General features: G+C 35.0%; 1 protein-coding gene across 1 annotated transcript; it reads left to right on the plus strand.

Moving 5' to 3' along the window:
- Positions 1-1,037: 1,037 nt before the first annotated feature.
- LOC149408407 (uncharacterized) lies at positions 1,038-23,413 on the plus strand. The gene is made up of 11 exons (XM_089650624.1): positions 1,038-1,431; positions 2,767-2,919; positions 3,396-3,641; positions 6,566-6,772; positions 7,193-7,445; positions 7,774-7,897; positions 8,118-8,449; positions 10,125-10,321; positions 16,120-16,316; positions 19,659-19,779; positions 23,027-23,413. The coding sequence occupies exons 1-11, from the start codon at positions 1,084-1,086 to the stop codon at positions 23,411-23,413; spliced, it is 2,565 nt and encodes an 854-aa protein (XP_089506750.1). The 5' UTR covers positions 1,038-1,083.
- The last annotated feature ends 598 nt before the right edge of the window (positions 23,414-24,011 follow it).

A 24,011-nucleotide genomic window follows, 5' to 3' on the forward strand; every position in this document is an offset into this window, starting at 1 on the left:
AGATGTCAAAAGTAAATCTTAGTGGAAGCGGAAGCGGAAGTGAAAAACTTGCGGAACTTCTGCAGAAGCGGAAGCAGAGCTCTGTTGCATCACTAGCCCAAACCATCTGAATGTCCCTTTCTTAATCTTACTCATTTCTCACACTATCATACGTGGTTTTACCACACATACACCTCTGCCAGTTCCATGCCTCACTGCCATACATCAGGGTAGGTACCCACACTCCATTGTTGTTCAGTCCTCTATTAATGGAGTTATGTACCTACTCTTACCCTTCTTTCATTATCACTATCAGCCTTTCCACTTCTTCTCTCCAAATACACAAACCCTTTCGCCTGCTCCATGTATTCATCATTCACAACTTCTCAATATAAATATAAAATAAGCATAAAAAGCCAACTACTGAAATACTAGAGCTATGGCTACCAAAATTGTTATTATATTATATTACTAACCTGACCCAAGTTATTGTATTCTTATCACTACCTAACCCCGATAATTCGAACCCCAGTGATTCGAAAAAATGCGTAATTGAAATTTTCGCCAGAAAATTATTTTAATACATAATGTTTTTTAAATTCGAAGTACGACTTTTTTTTAAATTTCGATTTATGATCAAATATATTGTATTTTTACGATTTTACTTTGAAAATTTGAATCTGCGAAAAACTGGATATATTTCGTTTTAGTATGAATTTACTTTGAATAACTGAACTTGAAGGGCCGACCGCGACGGAAATCAGTTGCGAATATTCGATTTACACGGGAATAAGTCGTATTATTACGAATTTACACCAAAGAACCTATTCCGAATTTAAAGAGACGGCCGCGAAACTTGGTTTTCGCCACTTTTTTTGTTTTCTTAAAATTTCAAATTACATGAAAATTCATTAAGTCTCCTGGATTTCGAATTAACGGGGTTCTACTGTAATAGGAAATATTATCATGTTATTATAATGTTATCTATAGAATTAAACAACTTCCTTACTTCAACCAGTTGAATAATGTACGTCGTGAAATAAATTTGATGTTGTACAGTTACGAACAAGACTGATCTCGTTGAGGCGCTGTAACGATTTGCTAATGGGGACGGTTGGGAGTGTTTGCCAGGAGCCTGAAAGAGGTGAAAGGGAAGAGGTCGACAGCGACGTCGCAGACCTGATGGCAACCCTGAGCCACCTCAAAGACAGCGAGAAAAAGCTGGAAGACATACTAACAGCATATGGTGATAAATGGTCAGACGATGAAGATGAAGGCATCCTGGAGACTAAGGCTGTATGCCACGAACCTGAAACAGCAAAGACTTCGGAGTCTTCTCAAAATCAAGATTCTGAAGTGTCCATTCTGAAGGATTGGACTCCTGTGAGGTCCAACGATAGTGTGACTATCACCGATGTAACGGAAGCCAGTGAATCTAGCTTGAAAGACCAGGTGAATTATTGATGGAGCTGTACTCAAAGCTTGGACAATTCCCGCTACCGATGTTTGATTTGTTTTGCTGTTTGGTTGCTGTGTTTTTGCATGATACAATGATACAATAACCCTTATAAATGCGCAAACATTACTTTTGGATAGTTAAGGTTTCATTTGTAGGTGTTTTTAGATTCACTAATTCAAGTTAGAGGTATGTTGATCTTTAACCGTAACCGTTGTTAGCACAAAAAATAATTGTTCTTCAATGACCAACAATATTGACTGAAAAGTCAGAAGGAAAGTAGCCTCACGTAAATCACCTTCTTGGTATTCTGACAAAAGGAAATACGCATTATATAAGTGATAGTGATAAATTAAAAAAATATTTAATTTCACCTTAATTTTAAAATCTTATCAAGGTAGATGTAACTGGATGTGCCGGGTGACATTTAAATGCTAGAAATCATTTTCAAGGTGCATTTAACAACAAAAGAGCAAGGACACCTACCAATTTGTTTATGACTTATTTATAATGCAATGAAGAGAGAACAAGCCGAATATCTTAAGTTAAGAGTCCATTCGATTTTAACAGATTAATTAACATATTATAATCCTTATTCTCTTTATAAAAAGTGTTACATATTCCCTTCTGCCCTTTTACAGTTGGTATATAATGTGCTATATTATTGTCATAGATACTAAAAACAAATTGATATTATTTGAAATAACAAATGTAATTTGATTTTCTTATCATTATCAACGCTTAATAGATATCACTTCTGCATTACTGAAATGTTTGATAATTTCATTGCTATACCAATGCAGGCTGACATGTTCAACAAAGCAAAGATGTTCTTGTCAGCTGTTTTATTCTAAAATATTTGTGTATAATTGTTTTCTTAACCTTGATGTCTTGCAAACCTAACGTTTTGGCCTCTTTTTGAAAGTGTATATACAAATAATGTTGGTTTTACACAAGATGTGTGTTTTCGTGTCACCAATTGTGTGATGACCTGATTGTATGATTGGATTGGATTAAATCTTTTTAACATACTCAAATAACACGCAAGATAAAACATTGAATGTATTTTTGATATAAGTTTGGTGCCATGTTCGACAAACAATGCAATGTACAGTCTCAGTTTTAAATATATAGTACTTTAATTAGTTCAGATTTATAATTCGCAGAGAGATGCAAGAAATTCAGAGACGGTGTTGATGTATTTTGTTTGTGTTGGGACATGTTCAATGTTGTGAAACCCTATCCTTTCTTCCTATCAAACTGGAATCAGTGTTGACCCCTTTATTGTGATAATTATATTTGTGGTAACCCTGACGTTGCATGCCTTATAGGAGGCTATCCCTCGCCCCCCCTCCGCTCAGAGCAGCGTGTCGGCGTACAGCGACAATGACCTGTGGCAGAACGAACTAAAGGCGAACATGGAGATATCGCAACTGCGGCTGGCAGCTGCTTTACAAGAGCAGAAGAGACTGCTTAAGTATCAGGTATGTGTTCTTATATATTTCGTGTAAGTATAATACTGTAAAAAAATTTTCAGGCAGGAAAAATACTATCTTGGGATATTTGCGCTCTTGCTTGCTTATGTACTGGGGATGGTTCATTTGTGTTTTGACTTTAAGAGTACAAGCAGCCTATTGGTCAATTTAAAAAATTGAAAGCACCAATCAATGCGGCTTGTGCTGTTCAACTAAAAATGCCAAAAAAAACGTATTTTGAAATTATTGGCTCATACGCTGTATTTATTTATTTATTGCATATCACTATACATAAAACACTTTTTTTTTCTCATAAAAATCAACAATATTGAACTTACAACTTATCCAGCTCTCTGTCCCAACAGCTAATCAGGTTGTGAGCATTTTTTTTTGTTTTTTATGTACCACCCCCCCCCTGTAATTACACAGCATTTATTATGTTCTTCTTTATTCTACGTTTAATTACAATGAATTTATCCTTCCAGGCCGATGCTAAGGAGCAACTTGCTGAGATGCATCTCTCCCGCAACGGCCATCAGGAGCATCACGCGGGGTCCTCGGGGGGTGACCTGCACGAGCATCAACAGCACCAGGGCTCCTCGGGACCTTCCAACTACCATCACCAGCCCCTAGCCCATCAAGGTCAGGCTGCCAGGGTTTACGGCTCTAACCAGATCGGAGTGGCAACCACGCTGCCTCACGTGACCGATGGAAATCAGCACAACAATAATGTAACCATTATTTCATTTTAAAGCTAGATGATCACAAATTTCCTACTATTTAATATGAAATTTTTCCCATAAAAATCTATGTAAAATACGATAATGCATTCCACGGCAAAAAATACTCAATTTTCTTTGTTTTTATGTTTATTCAAATAAAACTACATACTTATAAATTGTTAAGGAGCAACCTGGAATTCAATGTCGATTTGCAAAAACAATTAAAAAAATCGTATTAATATTCAACATAAATAATTTACCATTGTTTTTGCCGACGCTTCAAACTTTGGTGAAAATGTGACATAGCATTATAATTGAATAAATTTGCCACCTCCTGGCCAAAGTTTCATCCAAGCCGAAGTGAGGGTCCTCTTGGTAACCCCTTCCCACGCCTTGTCAATCATCTTGAGACAAGTAACGATGTGAAAGTAATCTTTCCAAAACTCTCTGACAGTGAGTTTTTTTTGTCTTGATTGACTTGTCCCAGTCATCTCAAAACAACGCTCGAACAACAGCAAGTTGATACTATGTATACAGACTTCTCTGAGGCTTTCGATCGCGTAATACACTCAATTCTTTTAAAAAAGCTCGTCCTACTTGGTATACACAGTGACCTGCTTAGATGGATTAAATCTTACATTAGTAACCGTAATCAGGTAATCTTAATCAACGGTGTCTTCTCAAAATCTATCGAGGTAAAATCTGGTGTCCCCCAAGGGTCCTACCTAGGTCCGCTAATGTTCAACATTTATATAAATTACATTGAACTATATGCCGATGACATGAAAATATTCAAAGTTATTCGATCTCTTTCGGACTGCGAAGCGTTACAAAGTGTCTAGATATCAATGTTTCTAAATATCACACTATGACATTCACCAGAAATAAACACGTAATTAAGTACTCATATTCACTCAACAATGAACCTGTCATCTCTAAAACGGAATGTAAAGACCTCGGCGTTTACCTTGATAGCAAACTTATATATAATAAGCACATTGACTATATCGTTAATAGGTCGTATAAATATATTATGTACCTACAAATTCAACAATAACTTTGAGTGTACATCTGAAACTTTGCAGCAAAGACGAGTGGTAGCCGACTCAAAATTTATACACAGATTTATAAACAATGACATCGACTGTACCGAACTTCTGTCCCTTATTAACTTCAACATACCTTTGAGACGTACACGACATACAGTGCTATTCCACACGCTTAATTATAAAACAAATGCAGCATCTAATTCGCCAATTAACCGAGCTCTTCATACTCTAAATAATATTTGTCTAAACTCTAACATTGACATTGTTTCGGATTCACTGCCCAAATTCAAATGTGGCATCATGTCGATAATTTAAACTGTTCAATGCGCATACATACAGACACACACACACACACACACACACACACACACACACACACACACACACACACACACAAACACTCACACATACATTACACACACTCCTATATACTACACACGTCAGCTGGTAATTAAGGAATAAACATACCACTTATCAAACATTACAAGGAAACATATCATAGGTACTCAACATGAAGTATCTTATTCCTGTATATTGTTTCATCTCTGTAAATCATGTACTGTTTGTTTCTATAATATAAAAAAAATAACATTAATTATGATAATGAAGAGCATTCAAAACATCCAAAAGTATTCCGAAGAAGGTTTTGAACAGGATAGTAATGTTCCTTGTGTAAAAAGCAACAAGGAATCAACAGGTATACGGTTATGGGATTCAGGGAACCATTACATTAATTATGACATTAATTTTTTTAAACGATCAAATTTGATCTTTTGGTGGGAAGGAGCTTATTAAAAAATTCCTGATTTTAATACAAGGGTGATTTGAGGTCTTCGCTCAGCAAAAAGACAGACGAAATGATCTTCTCTATTACAGTAGAACCTCGTTAATTCGAAATCCACGGGACAAGAAAATCAAATTTCGAAATAACAAATTCCCATGTAATTCGAAATTTTATAAAACATATTAAAAAAGACGCCAAAAATCGATTTCCTCAGCCTCCCCTTCAAATTCGGGTAGTATCTTTCGAGTAAATTCGTATTAATATGAATTATTTCCGTGTAAATCGAATTTTCGCAGCCGAAAACAGCAGCGGCTCAGTTATTTAAAGCAAATTCGTAAAAATACCACACATTTTTGATAAATCAAATTTTCACACCCTTTAAATTCATAAAAATACTATAGTATGTATCGCGAAATCTCTATTTCCGTGTAAATAGAGATTTCGCAACCAAACCCTTTAAATTCTGATATTTGGTGTAAAATTGTAAAAAATACGAAATTTTTCCGCGTAAAACGAATTTTCTCGGCCCTTCAAACTCAGATAATCTAAATAATTTCTAAAAATATGACATTCCAGTGTAAATTGATTCAGATCTACAAAATAACAATACTAATTAGGATGATGTAAAACCACTTAAAAATAAATTTTTCGGCATTTTACCGCCACGGCTGTCTTTCAAATTCAGACTTACGAAATTTTATGATTTATTTTCGCAAAAATCGAATTTTTTCGAATGACGGACAAAAATAAATTAACAAAAATTATTATTAGTTACTACGTTACCACTTTATGAATGCTCAGTGAACCATATTATTGTGTTCAATTCAAACTGAAGAATTAATCAGATAGTTAGATCAGTTAGGTTAGATTGGGTTGGGTTGGGTTGGGTTGGGTTGGGTTGGGTTGGGTTGGGTTGGGTTGGGTTGGGTTGGGTTGGGTTGGGTTGGGTTGGGTTGGGTTGGGTTGGGTTGGGTTGGGTTGGGTTGGGTTAGGTTAGGTTAGGTTAGGTTAGGTTAGGTTAAGAAAATAGGTTTTTATTTAAATTTGAATGATGTGTCCATATAACAAGTACCCTATAATTCTATAATATATTTCCCCAGTATAATTGGAACAACCAGGGAGCCCGCAAACGAGCATCGAGTTCTCGAGAGCGTGAGCTGAATGAGCGAACTCTCTCCACTGTGCGCGAACCCTCGGAGGGTCGCAGCAGTAAAGGCGGGGTGGCTGTGGCGGTGGTGTCCTCGGACCAGGCGGAGATTGACATGCTGCGGGACCTGCAGATGAGGCGACAGCATCTGGAGAGCCAGGTATGCACACTTGAGAATACTCTTCACATATGAGTACTAATGATTTAAGTCATATACTGCTGATATTTCCGTTGAAACGCCTCCATTTTTCTAATAAAAGCATGTATCGGAAAGTAAGGTTACAAACCTTTTAACGGCAGGACCATTGTTATCACGACTCATTATAAATAAATTAATATCTTTCGTTGGTAATTCAATATTTTAAATTTTGGAAAATAACTGATATTTATTTGTATTTGGTTTATACCCCCATCAGTACATTAGCAACATTATCCGCTTATAGTGATGGTAGTAGGAGTTTTTCTAAATATTTTCAAGTTATTCGTTACTCGGGAATCTTTGTCTTTTTTGTTAGAAAATGTAATGATATATTTTGTATTCTTATCCTGACACGATTCTAACTAGTTTCAGAGTTCGCAGGTGGCAAAAATCCAGAATCTTCACGCGGCGACTTCTTCACTGGCTGACGCCGTCTCTATGCCCCAGACCATAGACAACGTTGGGGCCCTGGGTGGACAGGGGGGACGTGGGGAGGGGGGTAGCCAGGAGGGTGGCCGCGGAGGGTGGGGGGGCTCCGAAGCCAGCGAGGAGGAGGGGGGCACAATTGAGAACATCATCAGACACAAGGTGGCCGCCGTCAATGTGATGAAAGTGGAACTGGAAAGACTGAAAAGTGAGTAAATTAAAGTAATTCACGACGTAGAATCATTCCTATTAGTGTTTAAAAATGCTTGTTCAAGGCATGAAGTCCATAGAGATTATGGTTAATCTGTGGTAGCCTTAAGTAATTAAAAAAAAGTGTTTTCTTAAAATTTTATGTGTACATGGCAAAATGCCGTAGCTTCACTACTATATGCTCCACTTCAAAAACAGAATTGTATTATTAATGGTTTATTTATTTTATGTGTACATGGCAAAATCCCGTAGCTTCACTATTAAATGCTCCACTTCAAAAACAGAATTATATTTTTAATGGTTAATTAATTTTAATTCTTTTTCAGATATGCTAAGGACTGTGGATTCTATCCAAAACAATTTCGGAATCAATTCAACTTTTGATGAAGAACATGTGTTTCACAATACTCCTCATATTCCTCAAGAAAACCATAATAGAAATCAAAATAGGTACATATTTATCCATTACTCGTGACTGCCGAGATTTTGTTTACCTCTTTCATAAAAATACAATTTAAACACACATTTCCTAGTGGAGACAGGCAACCATTGTTTTGACAAGACAACCTCAGGTGTCCCTATCTTGCTCTACTTTGGCGGCCTCAGTCCATCACTGGCCCAGTCTCTCCTCGCACAGCTTCTGCATCTAAAAAGAGTTTTTTTTTTCCAGAGTTTCTGAATCATCCGTGAACAATGCTCCTCTCTGCAGAACAGACTCATCTTCATCTTCTAAAATAATGAAAGACGGCCAGTCGGGGGCCCAGAACAGTGGCGCCAACTCCAAGAGTCAGAACACTCCTCTGGGATTGTCCAGACTTCAGAATTGCATATCGTCAGGATCCAATAAGTGCACCAATGTCAGTGAGCAAAACCAAACTACAGGCACTGGTGACAGTGTTGGTTCTGGTCTGGCAGTCATCCAGCAGTTGACCCACGAGCTGAAGCAGGCAGCCCAGGGACTGAGCGAAGAGAGAAGGCGCCTGAAACACGCCACCAACAGAGGTACTAATCATTACTATCAGCACAGAAACCTGCATTGCTTTTAAACCATCCCATCTGAAATTATTTACACTGAAACTGACCACAGCAACTGAATTAATTGTTGTAAGAACTTTTACTGAATTTATTGATGTAGTAAAAATAACATAACTCTTTGTTTTTGTATTTATTTAATATAAATTAATTTTTTTTATAAATTTTTATAATATAAAAATAAATGCTTAAGATTTTTGTTGTTTGTTTTTGGGGTGTTATGCCGTGTTGCGCTAACTCCTTCTTTAGCCGACGTTTCGGACAGCGTTGCAGTGTCCATCATCATCTTCGGATCTACCGGATCTGCCCTGATGATGGACACTGCAACGCTGTCCGAAACGTCGGCTAAAGAAGGAGTTAGCGCAACACGGCATAACACCCCAAAAACAAACAACAAAAATGCTTTTGGCCGTGAAAATCTAAAAACTTAATTGTGGCGGTTCGGACAAAATGGATTAACCTTTGATATGCCGTGCTCCAGCTCAAAATCCCACTCACAGAAAGTATTGTTTTCAGATTAACAATTACCAGTTCTCAAAATTTTACAAATTATTTGTATCCGATCCTGCGCAGGGTTCGCAGCATTCGGTTTATGTTGATTGCTTACTGACTCGTGGGACGATGGGCTAAAACTTTTCATGTGCAGTAATGGGGAACTGCACTCTTTTAATTTATTTTTATCAATGATCTTCTAACTTAAATACCATAGAGAAGGAGACTTAAATACCATAGATAAGACTTATATACCAAGGGGAAGAGTTTGTCAAGACAGCAGACTTGTTTATACAAAACATATTAAAAACTTTTCTAATCGTCTTAAACTAACAACAAATATAGGTAGAGTTAATGTCTTGTCATAAAATGGGAGTGGGAAGTAGTATGAGGGGAAGGGTTTGCCAAGACTGCAGACTTGTTATACAAAACATATTAAAAACTCTTCTAATCGTCTTAAACTAACAACAAACATAGGTAGAGTTAATGTCTTGTCAAAAAATAAAAGGGTCTTTTTACAGGTATACACATGATTCTATTCAGCTGTATACATTACCCATTTACGATTGGTTGTGCTTTTTGCTCTGTTTTTCATACATAACAATTTAACATAACACATTCATTTTATTTGAATATTTTTACTGGGCAATAAATATTCTCACTCCATCAGAGACCAGGCCAATGGGAACCTCCATATTTTAAGAAAAGGTTCCAAGCGGGACTGTGTGGTCTGCTCGAAAAGGGAAGTAAAAGGCGGCAGACGGGAAACCAGTGAGTACTGTGACACGTGTCCTAACAAGCCACGTATGCATTTGGGCTACTGATTTCTAAAATACCACATGTTGAAAAATTATAAAGATTAGAATATGAAAATTTTTCTTTTATTAACAATCTTATATGATAATAAATATATATTTCTTAACATAACTATATCATTTTATTTGCTGCCTTACCAAAAAACATTTCTTTCTAATTTTTTAAAGATATTGTAATTTTTACTCATATTTTTACATTACACTCTATGGAGTAGCTGGTATACCATATAAAAAATATTAGTAGTACAAAGGGTTAAAAAACATTTTCAAGACAGAATGGAGATATTTCTTTAAGTATGTACCGAATGTATTTTAAATGAATGAAAAATAATTTCCAGACACATGTATGTCCAGTGGCTCCTCCATCAAGTCGGAGGACAAGAAGCGCACCAATAGTCTGAGCGGGGGCAACACCTCCTCCAACACGGTGGTGGGCTACCCGCCCTATGGGGGCCCGGTGGAGCGTCGCCAGCTGGCGCTTAAGGCTGAGCTGGAGGCCAAAAAGAAACAGCTGGAGCGCCTCATGAGCAAGGATGTAAGTCACCCGCACAGATTATAAAACAACAGATTTGGTCTTTATCTACAGTGTTGACTGTCACAGTGTTGAGAACACTTTATACTGAATGTTAAATAATTAAATTAATTGTTGCCTTATGTTAATTGACCAGCATACATCACTCATTCTTTTTTAGTTTCAAATGATCTGTGTGGTAACAATTTCATCATGAAATTCATGTCAAGGGTTCTTAAATATGTAATAATTTTGAAAAGTTAACTCTGTTCAGGAATGGGTTGTGGGTATTGAGGAGACACAAGTTATTAACAATTATTATTAAAACATACACAAAGGAATTTATTATGTCGCCTCACAAGAGCGGCCCTGTCTGTTCTGTACAGTGTAAAGGCAGGGGAACTATGTCGCTACCCGGTTGCTCAGCGTTTTGAGGCCGGTGAATATATATTACAACTTCTTCATTTAGATAGATTGATTTAGATCCATTGCCAATTTTAGTAAGAATAGAAGCAAATATACCGCACAGAGTTTTGGCCGTCGGGCGGAAAGAGCCGACGAGTCATGAGGCTAGCCGAATGAAGCGTCGGTCCATGCTAGTGCGTTGTCCTGTCTTAACGTACTGTGCTACGCAATAGTCAGTTTTACCTCCCCTAGGAGTGCCAAAAGATGTTTCAAATAAAATAAAAACAAAAGCTAACTGGTTATTGTGGAACTTTGCTATTGATAAGGATTCATAAAAACAACCCATTCTCATTTGGCAAATGTCAACACTTTTATCAATGTATGTTACTTGGGGCAATGACCCCATACAACAACAATCCACCTCCTCCCATAGGGGTTTTTATTAGCAACTGGAGCGCCAAGATGTTTACGATAAAATGCATTGAGCGCTGGAGATTTTCATATGTGTGGATTTGAATTTACCTGTGTTCATCAAAAAAATCATATCTCCAAATACTGATCTGTTAACTGTCGTTTAAAGCCAATGAATTTACCTATATTTCTATATTTATCTTAAGTTTGTAGGTTTCATTAAAAAAAAATCATCAAGTTCATAAACGCGTGAATTTCGTCTGATTGTTAACAAAAATGGTTCAAAACTGTACTTCTTACAGCATGTTTGTAAATGTATGTTTACAGTTTAATAATAAAAAAATAATTTTTCAAAAGAAGCAAACACATTGTGACTTGACATTTTAAATAATAAAAAGGGAAACACTTTGTTTACAGTCACTTTATTGAAATTTTTAACGTCTACCGGTTTCGGTACCTCCGTACCATCATCAGGACAGTTATAAAAATACTAACAAATACAGAATAATACACATATATATAAACAAATAGTTGAGAGAGAAAGAGATAAAAAACAGAGAGAGACAGTATCAGTTGTGGGCGGGAAGTGGGGGAGGGGAGTTAGGGATAACAGGAAACATATTTATTATAGGGCTGAACGTTAAATTTAGTTGATTATTGATAATTTCAGCCTTTGAATTGACTGATTTTTTTATTTCCAACGCTTCCAAGTTGTTAAGTCGTAAACCTATCTCATTTTTGTGAAGGACTTTAATACCCGTGTCACGGTTGAAAGTATGATCTTTATTAATTAGATGTTCTGCAAATTCTGAAAATCCCGAACTGGTTAGACATCTTAGGTGTTCTTTTATTCTAGTTTCTATATTGCGTGATGTTTGCCCTATGTAGAATGCTGGGCAATCATTACAACTAATTTTATATACGCCTGAGTGGCTAAGAACATCTTCTTTATCTTTGGCATTAATTAAAAATTTTCCTAGATTATTATTAGTATAATACGCTGGTTTAATTTCTGGGGGGAATTTAACTGTACATGTAGAGGAAAGGTTATTAATATACAAAATTCTTCTCCACTGCTGGTTGGAGTTATTATTGTTGAGAGTTGGTGGACTACTGTAGACGTATTTATTTATGGCAATACATCTTAATTTTTTTGTAAGGATTCTATCAATAAGGCCTATTTCATATCCATTATTAAGTGCTATTAGTTTAATTGTACTTAACTCATTAGCGTAATTAACATTTGATAAAGGAGTAGTGACTAAACGGTGGATCATAGAGTGGAATGCCGAATGTTTGTGGGAAATAGGGTGGTTAGACGTATTATGGATTGTAGTGTCTGTGAAGGTAGGTTTTCTAAAAATATTAAACTGAATTTTATTATCAATAATCGATAATGTGAGATCTAAAAAGTTGAGTGTCGAATTTATGCCTACTTCTAGTGTGAATTGGATCTGTTTATGTAAGGAGTTGAGGAGTAATAGGAAGGAATTAACTTAAAACTAAACGAAAACTAACTTACAACTTAAAACTAACTTACAACTTAAAACTAGGAATTTAGCTGACGCTCTGTACCCGCCCAAATACATATGATATCGTCTACATAGCGTCTCCATAGTAAAATATTTTTTAACAAAGGTGTTTTAAGTTCAAAAATATTGTTTTCAAAATTATTCATAAAAATATCGGCAATAAGTGGACTTGTGGGAGACCCCATCGGTAATCCATCTCGTTGACGGTACATTATATTATTATATTTAAAACTGTTTTGGTTCAAGCAAACATCGATAAGTTGGTTAATATCTTTTGTAAAATCCTTATGTAAGTTAGAACTATTGACTAAATTGCTTATAATATTTTTACATTCTACTACCGGAATACTGGGAAACAAATTCACTACATCAAAAGAAATGAGTTTACAGTTGCTAGGGAGGGTTAAATCTTTCAAGTGGTTGATTAATTCATGGGAATTTTTAATTGTATATTTTGGTTGAAATATATTGGAATCTTTAATTACCTTAGTAAGAAAAGAAGCAATTTTATAATTAGGTGCATTACAACAAGTCACAACCGGCCTAATTGGCCTATTAGCTTTATGTATTTTGACAAACCCATATAACCTGGGGATTTTCGGGTTTTTAGTTAAGAATTTAACCTGGTGATAAGTATCATCTTTGAATATTGGGGTTTTACACTCGTTGAATGTACTTTTAAGGGTTCTCTGGTATTTATTAGTCGGATCTACTTTTAAAATTTCAAAGTTATCAGATTCTAGGAAGTCATTAATTTTATGATTATATTCTATCTTGTTCATAATTACAACTGTATTGCCTTTATCAGCTCTGGTTAATATTAAATCTTCTTTCTTCAGTTTTTCACGGATATTTTTGGCGTGTAAGTTTTCTTGATTCTGCTTCGGCTGGAATCTTGGGATAAGGTTTTGTAAGACCTCGGCACTTTTGTAGAGGTAAGGTTTCGGAGATTTATATAACGCTGTTTCCATGTCTACTGCAACGTTTTCCACAGCACTATTGTAATTTTTATTAGTATATTTTAGGTTATATTTTAAACCTTTGGAGAGTAATTCCATTTCTTGTTGGGTAAACTGTGCCGAGGAGAGATTCTGTACACGTTCGTAGAATTTTTGAGATGATGATGTCTCCGGGTTATTGATGTGGGTATTTGATTGGCACAATTTTTTGAGTTTATTTTCCAGGGTTATCCTCTTTTTATAAGCTTTCACTGACGCAAAACTTCTAATTTTGTCATCAAAAAGATCCCATTCTACTGGGTGGAGTTCATGGACTAATTCGGTATGCAATATTTTAATATTTAGTTTTAAGTTATTTCGTTGTAGGTTAGTTTTAAGTTGTAAGTTAGTTTTAAGTTGTAAGTTAGTTTTCGTTTAGTTTTAAGTTAATTCCTTCCTATTACTCCTCAACTCCTTACATAAACAGATCCAATTCACACTAGAAGTAGGTATAAATTCGACACTCAACTTTTTAGATCTCACATTATCGATTATTGATAATAAAATTCAGTTTAATATTTTTAGAAAACCTACCTTCACAGACACTACAATCCATAATACGTCTAACCACCCTATTTCCCACAAACATTCGGCATTCCACTCTATGATCCACCGTTTAGTCACTACTCCTTTATCAAATGTTAATTACGCTAATGAGTTAAGTACAATTAAACTAATAGCACTTAATAATGGATATGAAATAGGCCTTATTGATAGAATCCTTACAAAAAAATTAAGATGTATTGCCATAAATAAATACGTCTACAGTAGTCCACCAACTCTCAACAATAATAACTCCAACCAGCAGTGGAGAAGAATTTTGTATATTAATAACCTTTCCTCTACATGTACAGTTAAATTCCCCCCAGAAATTAAACCAGCGTATTATACTAATAATAATCTAGGAAAATTTTTAATTAATGCCAAAGATAAAGAAGATGTTCTTAGCCACTCAGGCGTATATAAAATTAGTTGTAATGATTGCCCAGCATTCTACATAGGGCAAACATCACGCAATATAGAAACTAGAATAAAAGAACACCTAAGATGTCTAACCAGTTCGGGATTTTCAGAATTTGCAGAACATCTAATTAATAAAGATCATACTTTCAACCGTGACACGGGTATTAAAGTCCTTCACAAAAATGAGATAGGTTTACGACTTAACAACTTGGAAGCGTTGGAAATAAAAAAATCAGTCAATTCAAAGGCTGAAATTATCAATAATCAACTAAATTTAACGTTCAGCCCTATAATAAATATGTTTCCTGTTATCCCTAACTCCCCTCCCCCACTTCCCGCCCACAACTGATACTGTCTCTCTCTGTTTTTTATCTCTTTCTCTCTCAACTATTTGTTTATATATATGTGTATTATTCTGTATTTGTTAGTATTTTTATAACTGTCCTGATGATGGTACGGAGGTACCGAAACCGGTAGACGTTAAAAATTTCAATAAAGTGACTGTAAACAAAGTGTTTCCCTTTTTATTATTAAATAAAAAAATATATATTTTAACAGTTTTTTTTTAGTATTATTTTTATTTAAATAAAATGTAGAATGTACTTACGAAAACTTCAAAAATTATTTGTTTTTCACTTGACATATTATTTTTCAAACATAATTTATCAGACCAAAGTTTATCCTAGAATAATAAAAATTCTCTATTATCTATTTCTATAATTTTAAATTGGATTAATAATCATATAATTTACAATATTACACCTTTTATTTAAGGACAATGCACATACTGCACCGAAAAAGTAAATTTTTTGTGCAAATTAAAACTCGCTTTCACATTTTTTAAAATTTTAAATAACTTTAAATAAGCAGAGAATTTAATAACAAATACATTGATACATGATACATAACAAAATTTGTGTAAAATAAACATTCACAGGAATTTTTAACGCGACAACATACCGTCAAAAAAAAAAACTCTTCACTGAGATAATTTGTTTAGCTTTATGTATTTACTGGTGACCAGATAACTCATCAAAATGACAATTCAACACACCTATAAAAAGTGTTTTAAAGTCATTAGTGATGAAACAAAAACTAGGTTAAATAGTTACACATATGTAAACTATTTAACCTAGTTTTTGTTTCATCACTTTTCATAACTTTATAACACTTTTTATCGGTGTGTTGAATTGTCATTTTGATGAGTTATCCATGGAACCGTATTTACTAGAGAAACGAGACATCTATTGATAATCTGTGAAACTACTAGCTGTGTAATACTGTTAGCTTTGTGAATATCCAAGTTGCAAACACGTGGGAACTTTTTAAATAATTCCTATAAATGTTTTAATATATCTCTTTAAATTGGCCTTAGGCTAGCGTGCGCTCGCGTGTGTTGCGAATTGGACAAAATATGGCCAAAAACACTCCAGTGGCTAAAAATATTGCCCGATTTGCATTGAGTTGATGGTATTTTTAATCCCAAACTAATATATATTAATTTGATTGGCAGGTGGACCACAGGACCAACCAGCAGTCCCTCGCCTTGGATCAATCCGCTGTGTCCAAGCCGACCCCTTCTGGGGCTGAGGAGGCAGCGTCCATGGGGCTCCCTGGGGGGGCGGGGCTCCCGGGGCCCCCCGCTGCTGAGGATGACTGCGCCTGCTCTGCGCTGACCATGCGAACCGACATTGATAATAGGTACTCGAGGTATGTGGCGTTTAAATACCGGCAATTTTAGCAATTTATGATCTCTGCAGAATTTCTTATGGGGCATGTAAGACTACCATTCAACTAGTATCTGGTAAGTATGTATGCATTCATCCAAAATACAACAACACTAGTTGCCCATCATAACAGAATAGGGGAGAAATAAGAATTTTTAGGTTTTGAAAAATTGTTGAATAATTTCCTGGGATTGATAAAAGTTCTTTCATAAGTTTAGTATCTCACATTTCTATAATTGTCTAAAATCACTTCAAATTTAGCATTAAACTTTTGTTTGTTGTGTCTTTCAACTAATATTCATCAGCGGTTGAGAACCATGCTTTATGGAACTCAGTAAATTTTTAAATTTTAGAAATTAACTCCTCAGGCTAATTTGTTTGCTTTTGGAAACAGCTCATATAAATCGTTTTGTCTCCCTTACTGTCATGGTGAGAAATATGATCTAAACAGTGTTAGAAAGAGAAAACACCTTGCTTTATTTTTAAATCTAGAAGTTAACCATAGAAAACTTAAAATGTGGACCTCAATGGAACCAAAGTTTCCGATCGCAATTCGAAAAAATGTATGAAACTTTGTGAATTTTTCATTCATTATTTTTATATGAACGAAAAAAAAAGTGAGGTGACTGTAACATATATAATACATTTTCCTAGGTGACCGGGTATCTCATCAAAATGACAGGTCAACATACCTACAAAAAGTGATATAAAGTCATGAAAAGTGATGAAACAAAAACTAGGTTACATAGGATAGGTAACTACAATAAGATGTGTTATTTTGATATTCAAAGAAACTTTTCCCGTAAAAGATCAATGGTTTCGTTGCTTGTGTGGCACGTAGCGCCGTCTTGTTGAAATTAAACGTTGTCCAGATCAATACCATCCAATTCCGGTCATAAAAAATCATTAATCATCTCTCGATAGCGCAATCCATTCACCGTAACTGTTGCTCCAGCCTCATTTTCGAAAAAGTAAGATCCAATGACTCCGCCGGACCATAAACCGCACCAAACAGTCACACATTGAGGATAGAGAGGCTTTTCAACAATAACTCTTGGGTTTTCCGAGCCCCAGATGCGACAATTTTGCTTGTTGACGAAGCCACCGAGGTGGAAATGGGCCTCATCACTCAAGATGATTTTTCGATGGAAATCTAATAATTAATAATAGTGAATTTTAATAATTTCAATGCGTTGTTGAAGCGTGTATCGTTCCATTTTTATTAATGGCGTAATTTCTACTTGTCAAATGTCAAAAAATAACAGCTTAAAAGTAACATCTACCGAAATAGCGTGCTATTCAAAATAACACCTCTTATTGGAAAACCCTATATTTAACCTACTTTTTGTTTTATCAATTTTTAAAGGTGTGTTTAATTGTCATTTTGATGAAATATCATGGAACCATTTTCATGTGTGTTTTTATTTTTAATCGTTAACAGTAATTTTAGTTATAAAAAACGTAAGGTGAGCCATTTTTAAAACTTTTTTACTTTTGCGTTATAAATTTTAATATTTCAAAAATTATGTTTGTTTCTAATAACAACATTTGTAAGTGTATTTAATCACCTTTCAAAAACAATATTTAGTTTCAGAAATATTCCATTTAATTGGATTTTATAGCAAAGCGATAATACTCTGACCTTCTGCCAAAATATACCAGAGGCCTGGGGGGTTAATTGTATTGTCATTTAAACTACATAAATTAATATATTCTTACGCTACTTATGTTTGCAGGCCATTAGTATATAAATCGCATTATTGAGTGATTTTAAGAAATCTTAAACAATAATAATTATAGGAATGTTGAGTTAAGTGCCTTTTCACTGAAGAATATGACATATAAGAAGGTTGAGGTATTAATACATATTATGTCATCTGTTAGTCATCCTTTAGCATTGGTATGATATATTTTAATTATAATTAATATGCACCATCATGAGATGTGCAAGTGCAGTTTAGTGGAATAAATGTACATCTTGTCCGTCTTAATCATCTTCTATTTGAAATGTGTTTTTACTAACTAAAATCTTAAGTTCTTTCTCCTTCTGAACTTTAATCTATTAAATCTGGTTTCTTTAGTTAAAAACTTATAAAGTTCAAATTTTTAGTATTTATTGGTTATTCAGTTTATATTTTTAATTCACGTGATGTACCAAGTATTTGCAAGTTGTAAGTTCCACTTTTAAAAATGCCCTGTAAAAGTAAGTCATTATAATGTATGCACATTTCAAATGTAGAAAAAAAACGATATTGTCTGCTTATAATATGTTATATTTTTGGGTTTACAATTGCTTGTCTGGTTTTGAAAAGATTCTTTTTTTTAATTTGTTGATTTCCTCAACACATCAGTTCCAATGTTGAAAAGTTCACTCTCTCCTGACTTACAAAAAAAAAATGTGTTGTTTAATTGACTGAGCGCAGTGAAGTCCTTTTTTAACTCGACCATTTGGCATTTAAAAAATTGTAAATTTGTTTGTTACATTCCGGTTCAAGATGGTTGCCATGCTAGTACTACCATAAAAAAACCACCCATTAGATTGATAACTCCATGCTTTATGCATGAAACAAATTGGCCCTCTATTTAACCATAGATATTCCAATATTTAGACACACTTTATGCGTGCAACTGTTCTATATCATACACCATCGGCGAGGATAGAGGAAACTCGAAAAAAAAGGTGCGGCCATAGACAATAAAATTCTCATTCCAAGCCTATCCTATTCAATAAATAGCCTTACATATTATTTTAAAAATAAAAATATTTGAATTTCAGAATGTTCCCTCACGACAACCAGACTCTATCTGACAAAGTACTGTCCTGCGAAAAAGAGCTTTAAATTATCTTTTTTTTATACCTCATTTACTTAGGACAATCAATCAAATTGTATCAAACCACTCAGCCTCCAACAGTTTTTCCATAGATTTTCAGAGTTGTTCATTGGTGGATGTGGTTAAATTATGTGATGTCACAAGCCATGGAGATTACTGTATCTTTTCTTCGATTCAAATTTTCTATCGGAGTTATACCCTTCTGGATACTGCATGATCGTGGTTCATTCTATGATTATGGTACCTACTTACCTGCCTGAAGAAAGTTGCTAAAAAGAATTGGTGACATTTCTTTGGAAAAATTGTATAATTCCTTATTTGAAATTTAAAAAATATATAAAATATCCATGGTTTGCAATTAAGTAGGTAGGTATTTAAGTATCTACTTACAAATCTTACCCCATTTCAGAGTAAATTTTGGATTTAATTTATAAAATAAACTAGTAAATTAAGTTTAAAAAATTTAGTTTGTTGAAAAGTTCGTCATTTGCAGTGACCAAGATGACGATGAAGCCTACTTGTCTTCATCCCGGAACCAGCTGAACATCAACCAGCTCAGCGGAGAACCTTCTCACAAGCTGCCATCCAGAGGTTCATCTATTGACAACTTCAAGGTACAGATATTGCCTTTTATACTTGATTGAAATTATCATATTGATTAAAACACCCAGTCGTAATAATTTTTATTACTTAATTTAAGTCAAATCGGTTAAAGTAACCAGTTTGGAATCGGTCAAATGTTATAAGAGGGCTGCTGTAAGAATATTATAAAACGATATTAGAATTGTAATATATTATAGTGTATGGCTTGTTTGTGTACTTGCTGTACTTGGGTGGTGCACCCGTCCACTATAAAAATGTATGGACAATTTAACATAAAGTAAGATAAAATTGAGCTTACTTTCTTTTCTAATTGGTTTACCTCTTCACTTATAAGCGGACAATATCGATTTACCAATCACGGTTCCGTCAAAAAACTATCATTAGGATCAGTGGCGGCCGCTGCCCTAAAAGGGTGGTGGTTCACTGACAATCCAAAATAAAAACAATATGACAAAAAGATTATGGGTAAAAATAATTATTCCACCTACCTTATTTGTAGATAAGGTCTATTCTACGTTGTTTGTGAAGAGCAAAAACTTCTATCACTTTCGAAGTGAAATTTGGGATTGTTTGCAAATTTTTTTTTTCAATACTAAGTACAGATAAAGCATTCAAACGGTCTTGACTCATCGTGTTTCGCAAGAATGATTTAATTCGTTTTAGGGTAGAAAAACACCTTTCGCTTTCCACAGATGTCATAGGTATTGTACATATTATTTTTAAAAGCTTCACACACTCCGAAAACGACTCGACTAAATTATTTTTATAAAAAAGTTGCAAGATTGCCACTGCACCATCGGCGTTAGAGAAATCATCTCTCCCGTATATAGCACATAGTTCATTTTTCAATTTAAATTTATCTAAAAAGATGTAGGTACGTGTTCACTGTTTCATTGAAATCACTTTGAGGAAAGTTTTCTTTATATTGAGTAAAGCGTTCACAATCAAATAATTTTGATGCTAATAAATGGTTAGTAAACTCGAATCTGTCTTTGATCTGTTGTAAGAGAATATCACATACTTCGATGCAAGTTGCATAGTTCACCGTTTTATTTCTTTTTGCTTTGGGCTCACCTGTTTGGTCTATGGAATCACGAACTGTCTGAATGCATTTTTCAAATTGATATATATATATTTCTTAATCATGATGGTATCCAAAGAGCGTGATTGTAATTGTTGAAACAAAATGTCACAATGGGGTAAAATCTTGTTGAAGAAACCTAACCAATATATAAACTGTTCATCCTTAAGATAATGCAATAACATACTGGCCTGGTTTATAGTATTCGAATCATTATTATTTTGGTCTAAAATAGTTTCCATACATTGTATCAACAATTCTGAGTACGCCGAAACAGTTCTCACAGTTTTTATGTTGAAATTCCATCTTGTTGGTGGGGCAGAAGGGATTTTCTTTTTCATTACATCGTTTAACACGTTCATTCGTTTAGGAGACCTCGAAAAAAATTGGAAATGCGTGAAGATGTGCGAAAAACGTTTTTATTACATTGCTTTGTGAAACACTTTTTTCGACTATCAAATTCAGCTGATGAGCATAGCAATGAACATAATTAGCAAATGGAAAATCAGCCTTAATTTTTGCTTGAACCCCTCCAACCCTTCCACTCATAACTGAGGCTCCATCAAAGCATTGAGCTATCAATTTATTTGAACTGATGTTCAAACCTTGAAGTTCTTCAGAGATGGCTTTATACAAACCGTCAGCGCAGTGCGAGGTTGGAATTAAATATTTCCAAAAGCGTTCATAAATATGGCCCTTCCATTCATATCCGATGATCAAAACCATTTGCGTCGTCGTAGAGACATCTGTAGTTTCATCTGCTTGAATCGCAATAAATTCACATTCCGTAATTTGTCGTTTCACTTCTGTGCTGTATACTTCCATTATAGAATCCAATATGTCATTTTGAAATAGTCTTTGATGTCCCTTTAAAAACAGTGGCACTATCTAAATGTTGTTTTAATACTGCATCTAATTCTGCTACGAAATCTATTAAGCCGCGAAATACACCAGGATTTATCGAATCAAGGGTTTCGTCGTGACCACGCAATGCCAATTCGAATGCTCCACAAAATATGACACAATCTATTAATTTAGACAATATATATCTATTTTTGTCAACCATTGCATTATGTTGTTAAGTTTGCTCACGGTATCCAGAATCCAACTGTTGACGAATGTCAACTGTACCTAAAACGGCTAAACTCATAACATTTTGTAAATGTAAAGTAGATGAATTGTGCTTTTTCAACTTCTCTGATAGATGCGTTAAATCATTAATCCCACTCAACGTCCAAGTTGAATCTCCACCAAACACAAGACACGGAAAACAAAAAAAGCGATTAACTTTGTCACAACCACACAACCAAAAAGCTTTATCATAAAGTTTTTTGTCAAACACTCGAGTAAAAGCTCTTGATTTGGATTTACAATCTTGCTTAATCACGAGCACTGGACGAGGTGGACCAGAATTTTTAATTAATAATTTATTTTCAAACAAACTGTTATTATTTCTTATATATTCGACACTGATTACACTCATTTTTATTTCTTATAAAGTTACAAATTAAAAGGATTAAGTTCTGTATTTAGCTTGATCAAATTACTCGATAAATCAATACCAAAACAATGACAATAATTACGTCACGGCTCGCGATAACGACGGTAAATTATGATCTGTGACATGTGACATGTGTCATCTGTGATCTATTGTCCAATATCGAGTTCGAAGTTCGACGAACTTCGGATGTCTCCGTGTAACCTCGGGTCAAGGCTCATAAATCGGTAATCTTCGGAAATGATCGGGTTATCTCGGCGCCGTGTGACACACGGGAATTAGCTAACTCCTGGTACAAATGGGTAGATTGAGGCGCTCGCAGTGTTTTAAAAAATACATACAAAAACGTATTTTCATCCGTTTGCAAATCTGTGTACACGGCGCGGCGGATTGGCGCCGCGCAGCGGCCATACTTTATACTTGGAGAGATTAAAATCGCTCTCCTTGATAATATTCATTGCATTGTATTGGTAAGTAATATTTTTAAATGATTTTTATAGATTTTATAGTCTTCAGTAAGATATTATAAATTAATTTTAGCCATTACAATTTAGATAGTGCTGCACACGAACGCACTATGCGACCAGCCGCCACTGATTAGGATCCCACATAAAGACATATAATAATGGTTTAAACCTACACATTTGAAAAGTTGATATAAATTTTTTCTTATATCCAGGACACCAGCTATTTCGGCGATTCCACACAGTCATTGGACGGATCCTTCACTTCCCAGAGCATGAAGCACATCAAGCCCGGCAGCAGCAAGCAGCACAATCGGGAGCCGGCCCTGGCCCGCACGCTGATGGACCTGTCCCAGGAGATGCAGGAGCAGCGGGTCAAGGGGCAGGGGGAGCCGCCGCCCCAACCCATGCCCGACTGCTTCCTGACGCTGCCCGTCAGTAACAACGGGGGCACAGGGAGGAACAAGGTGACGCTTGAGACCAATTCTTCTTTCTTCATTGCCGAGGATTGCGAACACTTCAAATTCCACGGTGGACAAGGCTCCTCCATGGAGCCAATACAGATACCACCAACATTCTGGTGGTATTTGATCATTCCTTGAGATTAATATGGAATACCTACATAATTAATTAATAATTTTCGGAAGTTTTTCTCTTTTTAGTCTTTTTGAGAGATATTTCTATAAAATTCATGCTATCTCATTTTGTTTTACGATGAGATATATGATTTACATGTGGTTAACCTTTCCTCATCTGTGGTGTGTATTTACTACACATTGCTTCTAATATCTTTAATAACTCTATAAATATAATAAATTCTGGGTTCAGATTTTAGGTATTCCTCCGTTATACATTTATGCACTGAATTAAAAAATAATATTTAACATAGTTTTCAAATTCAATTAAAAATCAGAGTTTTTTGTAAGAAATCGGGAGCAAATATACCAATACATTCAACCGTGTGCCATTGCTACGCGAAGAGTGCGCGAGGAAATGACACGCTATTGATGTCCCGCTTTACTTCGCTATGCGTGCACATGAGAAATCCACTTGTCCCCAGTTCTATTTTTCTATTTAGACCATCGATACCTACGGCCGCATTGTGTAGCTTCGTCTCGTGACCAACTTGTGCAGGGGTACTAAAGTGAATCATTATTTCCGTTCGATAATTAAATTAATAATTTTTTGTAAGTACTTTTT

Source organism: Hesperophylax consimilis, unplaced genomic scaffold (genome assembly GCF_061612785.1).
Source record: "Hesperophylax consimilis isolate HC1 unplaced genomic scaffold, BYU_Hcon_1.0 scaffold_327, whole genome shotgun sequence".
Classification (NCBI taxonomy): Eukaryota; Metazoa; Arthropoda; class Insecta; order Trichoptera; family Limnephilidae; genus Hesperophylax; species Hesperophylax consimilis.